The following is a 6,106-nucleotide window of genomic DNA, read 5'->3' as shown; positions in this document are numbered from 1 at the left end:
TGGCTTTGGAACTTGGAAGGACATTGGGATGATGGACCGGTCGACTCCACGTCGCGAACTAAACGAGAAAATTAGCTTCGGTTTGTGAACCGGGTCCATCGACGCGGGAAAATCATAGAGCGCAAAACTAATTTATTGGTTTCTGCATGGGCCAAACTTTTCTTGGAATGACCACTGGCCCATTAGCAACTGACAGCCCACTGACTCCGCAACCACAGGACGACCCAGGAAGAGTCCAGTCCAATCAGCCTCCAAAGTCCAAACCCTTTTCCCCTCCTCCGCCGCCGGCCTAAACCCCGCTGCCGAAATGCTCCTCCGCCCCCTCCTCCGCCGCGCCGCCGCCGCGGCAACCTCCGGCGGCGCTCGCGCCACCGCGCTCCCAGACCCACCCGCCGCGCTCGCCTCCCTCCTCCTGGCCTCCCGATCCTACGCGAAGGCCAAGGGCGGGGGCAAGCCGGCGTCGTCCACGTCGAACCGCGGCAAGGTCCGCGCCAAGGACCCGCGCGGCGTGGCGTCGGCCGATGACGCCGATGGGGACGAGTCCACCGCCGGGGGCGGGGGCGACGACATTGATACGGAGTTCGAGCTGCCCACGGACCCGCTGCCCCCGACCTACGACCCAGCGCTCGACGTCGGCCCAGGCGGCCGCCCGCTCTTCGCCTTCACCGACACGTTCGGGTCGTTCGCACACCGCAACGCCAACGTCTATGTCGACTTCACGTAGGCATCTCCCCCCTCTCAATTGGATCCATACGCGCGTGGATTTTTCTCTGTATTGGTACCGTTAATGAGGCTTGGATCTTGCGGGCGATCTCTCAGACTAAATTAACAATCGCCAGTTAGCAATCACTGTGGTATCAAAATTGAAATGGTAGATTGAATGGGATTTGGTCGCAATCCATTTTAATTAGGGTTGATCCTTTGTAGAGTTTTCTGTGCATAATTTATCATTCTGTTGCTTCATCTATGATCCAATGATGGTCTTTAAAAAATATGATCCAGTGATGGAGTTTGGGGATTAATGGTTGCCACATTGATTTGAGCAAGTTATGTGATTTGTTTCATTTTCACAAACTTTAAGGCCATTTGATGCTTTCCTCATTGACTAAATTGCTATCGATTTCTGAATGTGTATGCCTAAATGATAAAACGTTACCTTGTTTTGACTTAGGTAGCCGCAACATACTGTATCCTGTAGTATTTTCTTTCATTTGTTGTAAAAGATTATTCGTTTACTAGTATAAGATGCGACCAGGAAACCAAATATAGCTCAGATTGATTTTTTTATGCTATTGGAGATTGTTTTGGAATATTAAACTTTCTTTCATTTCTCTGTCATGTGGGATTTCTTTTCAGTTTGGATGAATGGAATGCCATGTTACCAGAAGGGTTGCCAGCAGGCATGATGAAGGAGTTTCAGGAGACAAGACGGTGCGCTGTGATGGTGAGGAAGAGCTTCCTAGATCTCCGGGATAACTTCCGTAGGATTGTTGATCCAGCCATTACGACCAATCTCAAAGGTGTGTAAGTTGTTGTTACTTTTGTATATTGGATTCTTGGATGCTGCTCCCTCTTATTAAGACTATTAGATGTTTTAGCTTCAGAGAAAACATGCTGTGCTGTCAATGTACATGCAGTATGTACAGTGCCTGTATGGTTGCACTGCTTAAGTCTTTTGTTAGCATGGATGATTTGGGTTCTTTCAGATTCTAGTGAACACAATTGTTGCTGATAGCATTGGTACCACGATAATCTTATGCGGAAAATATTAATAAGCAAATGCTGCTCCTGTCAACATGCATCGTATCTGTTGTTTGATTGAACTGATGTAATGGTATGTTAACTTTCCTTCCTTTCCTCAAAATTGATGTTGGAAATGATGGTTATGTGTCCATTGATTCAGCTTACTTCCTTTTTGACTCATAAGGTGTACTGTCAGATGAAAAGAAAAGAAAGAGCCGTTGAGGAACTAGGTTTATTAATTCTAGAAGTGGTATGATTTTTCACCTAGCAAGATTAATAGTGAAAAAAGGGTTCAATTTCCTTACTTAACTGATGTAGTGTTAAGTCAACTTTCTTTTTCTCACAATTAGCATTAGAAATGAAGGTAACGTTTCCATTGATTTGGCTTAGTGCCTTTTTGACTCATTAGGTATACAATCAGAGGAAAAGAAAAGAAAGATTAAGGAATCAGGTTTCTTAATTCTAGAAGCATGATTTCGACCTAGCAAGATTTATAGCAATGAAAAGTTTTATTTTCCGTACTTGTCCATGACTTAAATCTTCTGAAATAAGTTCTAAATTGATACTGATGCTGCAGCAGAATTTAGATAACGGTGCCCCATGCATTTGAAAGTGTATAATATTTATCATTATATCTCATATGTTGCTAGATTTGTTTATTTTGCATCATAATTAAGTCATATTTATGAGAATCCATGGTTTAAATTTTTTTTTCTATGAGAACATTGCCATTGCAAAACAAATTCAATACAATGGAATTGCATATGAATACATATATTTGCTGCAACTTTGTATCTCAAGTTCTGAATAGCTTTTCTTGCTTGCTTGCTTTTAGATATAAAAAAACAAATTGTTTTGGATGGCCCACGGAGTTGTGGTAAAAGCATTGCACTTGCGATGCTTGTCCACTGGGCACGAACTCAAGGATGGCTGGTATTCTATGTTCCACAAGGGAAAGATTGGACTCATGGAGGATTCTTCTATAGAAACACATACAGTGATTTTTTTGATACACCAATACAAGCTGCCAAGATCTTGCAGGTGCTAAACTCTGTGTGATTTGTATGTACTGGTTACTTCAAATAGACTATCTTGCATGTTCCTCTTTTCTTTTCTCAATTTCTGTGGATGCAAATAGAATGCATTATAATATGGTTTTGCTTGTTTTATTGGTTTGTGATCTGTCCATTAAGCATCAAATGTGACAACAAATCCAAGAATACAATGTGTTGAGCAGTGGCCATGCATAAATTGATTAACATCTGATCTAACTTTGTATTGTTAGAGCCTCTTCTGTTTACAAATTGTCACTTCGAAATATATGTTAAGGCTGCTGATTTCCCTATAGATTTGATATTCTTTTCTAAACATGTCTTACTCGTGGGTTTCTCAAATTTCAGCTTGTTGGTAATGTGTTAGGAATGAACTTATGCTTGGTCATTGCATATATCTCCTTTTATCATACTTGGCTCCATGGATTCTCTATTAAGCATATAGACTAATGCTAGGAAGCAGATAATCTGTGATGTTTTGAACATGGATACAGCCTCAAAATATGGATCTCACCACTAATTTCTACTGTGGCATATTTGTAGAACCTATTGAAGTCATTTCTATGAAGTTACTTTTGATACAATTACGTACTTATCAATTTTACATGTCCAATGTGAATATTTTAAAAGATAATTGGTGCCAGAATGTACTGCATATCCACAACATCACTTTTTTAATTGGAAGTAGCACATCTTAAGGCTTGAGTGTATGTGACAACATCGTTTCCTGTCAATGTTCATGCACATAGGAGGCATATCTAGGAATATCTTACTACTAAAGCATGTTGGATGGAACAACATTCCTCTAAATCTGTTTGTATTTCTGCTTCAGGATTTTACGAAGTACAACGAAACATGCTTACAACAATTACCATGTCAAATTTTCGAGCCCATCCCCCTGGGAGAAGGTGCTGGTGTTGGAATGATGAAAGGGGCTGACACAGTGGAAATGCCTGAAGGGTCGACATTGTATGATCTCATTCAAACTGGGATAACCCACTCACATGCATCTGTTGGTGTTGTGGTTCGCTTAAGGAAGGAACTGTCCCTTGTTAAAGATGTGCCTGTATTGTTTGCTATTGATCAGGTATGTTGGAGTATTGAGACCATAACTGCACTGGCTGCTGTGACATCAAAGTCTGATAGTTATATGGATTAAACACCCCATTACATTGAACAATTCTTTCTGTCTTTTGCAGTACAATAGTTGGTTTACATTCAGTGACTTCCAGGAACCTGTAACTGTTAGATCTTGTCGATCAATCCATGCGAAAGAGCTTACAACGGTTTGTTGCCCTGAGCTGCTTATGCCCATCAGCATCCTCTTAAAGTAGAAAATAGTCGCATGTCCTTTCTGCTTATTTTCATGTTTTTTTTGTTGCGGTTAGTAAAAATTTAAGGTTCTTGCCCTTTTCTGTGTGTTCATTCTCTTATCTTCTGTAACCTTTCATGTGCTCCGTTATGTTGCCTAATACTGCAAATGCACGGTTTGGAAGTATTTTTTTTAATGGAGGTGGTGTTTTTTTTTCTAGGTGAAAATCTGTAAAACATTTACTTGGTCTGTTAAGTGTGTAGCATTGTAGCACCTTTTGAACAGTAGTAATCCATTCCCCGTACATGGTTCACAATTGATAATAGCAAGTTTTACTTAATATACATCTGTTCCTTAACCAACTGTTTGTGGTTCTGAATCAAAATACATATGTAAGATGAGGTTTTGTGATTCTTTTTGGTCTTTCTTTAGAGGAATTCTTTTTGGTCTTATGACCATAATTTTGGGAATTGTATTAGTTTGGTCCAGTACTACAGTTGATGCTTTTACACTACTAAAGACAAATGGTAATTAGGTACACATTTAATCTTTCACTTGTTGCTTACTTTTCAACAGGTCAATGCTTATAGGTCAATGTTGCACAATGATATGATGGTAGGAGCCTTTTCACACTCAACGGCTGTTGGCAAACTACGGCAGGAGCTGCCAGATGTTCCTCCTGACGCTCGTTTGATGTTTCCACGTTACACCTTAGAAGAAGCTGAGACTGTGTGTCACTATTACATGAGGTAGTCCTTTTAGTAAATTGTTTTTTTTAATCTGGTGATAGTGTTGGATTTTCTGCCATGGCTGACTCTGGCATATGCTCGCAAAAGTTTCGAAGTACATGTTACTTGTTAGTTCAGTCAATGAACGTTGGCAATCTACTTCTTGGCCAGGCAAAAGATCATTCGACGCGAGAGTTTTTCAGAAGAGAAGTGGAAAAAGATATATTATTTATCAAATGGAAATGGCTCAGAGATGAGATGGCTTGCTGCATTTGTTTGAGGTAGTATACCACACCTGAAGTTATGCAATATCTGTAGTATTATATTGTCAAGGCAAAAGTACATTGTTATCCACAATTTATTCTTAATAATGTTCTGTAATCATGTTTAGACGACAATAAAGATATGCAATCAACTACTCATGATGCATGCATTTTCTAAGCAAATTTTTTTCATCCCTCTGAAATCATTAGCTATTAGTAATTTTCTGATCTTTTTTTTTTCCTGTTCCATCGAAATCATTAGCTATTAGTGATTTTCTGATCTTGTCTGCACCTTTATCCTGCAGTTTCTCATACCCAGATTATGTTCACCTTTGATGGCGGTTTAGAAAGATTGGCACTTCTATTTCAGCATGCTGTTTGACAACACTGTTCTCCATTGTTGTATACTTGTGGTCTGTCTTGTGAAAATCCCAGGTGGAAAATTGCCTACAATACCATTCGTTTGTGCTGGGTAGATCTTGAAGCCAAAACACAAGTTTGTGGCGCTCATTTAATATCATGAGGTCCCCTGCAGTCCTGTTAGTGATGCTAGATACAAAATAATAACCAACTGATGTGTATCATTGTTCTTGGAGAAGTTTTCATATGTTTTGTCTCTGGTATTTTTTCTGTGGCTGCTGACGAGCTCACCATGCCTGATGAATATGAAACAAGTTGATGCCAACCTATTCATCAGCATGGCGATATTGCTTTATTGAGTCGCATTAAATGATCTTTCCTTTTACTTTTGCTGTACCTCTTTGAATTGGGAACAGCAATTTTCTTTCGATGATCGGAGAGGTTACATATATGAGGCAGGATCCCTTTTACAACATGAGTCAGGTTTCTTTGTTGTTTATACGGGAGGCCACTTCTGTCAATATGAATTTCGTTGTTACTTTTGGTTGCCCAGGGATTACTCTTGGCTTTCCGTATATGATGCTACCGCAAGGTATATATTGATCTTCCTTCTCATAGATTGTTTTTCCAAATGGAATTATGCCTGAC

At 40.0% G+C, this 6,106-nt stretch overlaps 1 protein-coding gene and 1 long non-coding RNA gene across 2 annotated transcripts; both read left to right on the top strand.

The window, feature by feature from the left end:
* The first annotated feature begins 269 nt into the window (after positions 1–269).
* LOC117845903 (uncharacterized) lies at positions 270–5,721 on the top strand. Its single transcript, XM_034726978.2, has 8 exons — positions 270–720; positions 1,357–1,520; positions 2,579–2,784; positions 3,628–3,882; positions 3,995–4,081; positions 4,684–4,856; positions 5,007–5,116; positions 5,404–5,721. Exons 1-7 carry the CDS (start codon positions 308–310, stop codon positions 5,113–5,115), a joined length of 1,407 nt encoding a protein of 468 aa, XP_034582869.1. The 5' UTR covers positions 270–307; the 3' UTR covers position 5,116; positions 5,404–5,721.
* LOC117845904 (uncharacterized) lies at positions 1,529–1,997 on the top strand. Its single transcript, XR_004638177.2, has 2 exons — positions 1,529–1,834; positions 1,928–1,997. It is a non-coding gene; the product is annotated as an uncharacterized lncRNA (long non-coding RNA).
* Positions 5,722–6,106: the final 385 nt, after the last annotated feature.

The sequence above is a fragment of the Setaria viridis genome, chromosome 2, assembly GCF_005286985.2.
Source record: "Setaria viridis chromosome 2, Setaria_viridis_v4.0, whole genome shotgun sequence".
Lineage (NCBI taxonomy): Eukaryota > Viridiplantae > Streptophyta > Magnoliopsida > Poales > Poaceae > Setaria > Setaria viridis.
Note: the sequence above shows the minus strand (reverse complement) of the source record. Positions and strands in the feature narration are given on the sequence as shown.

Coding starts and splice junctions, on each gene's coding strand:
- LOC117845903 (XM_034726978.2), top strand. CDS start 308: ATGCTCCTCCGCCCCCTCCTCCGCCGCGCCGCCGCCGCGGCAACCTCC. Junction 1,521..2,578: donor CATTACGACCAATCTCAAAG/GTGTGTAAGTTG, acceptor GCTTGCTTTTAG/ATATAAAAAAACAAATTGTT. Junction 3,883..3,994: donor TATTGTTTGCTATTGATCAG/GTATGTTGGAGT, acceptor TGTCTTTTGCAG/TACAATAGTTGGTTTACATT.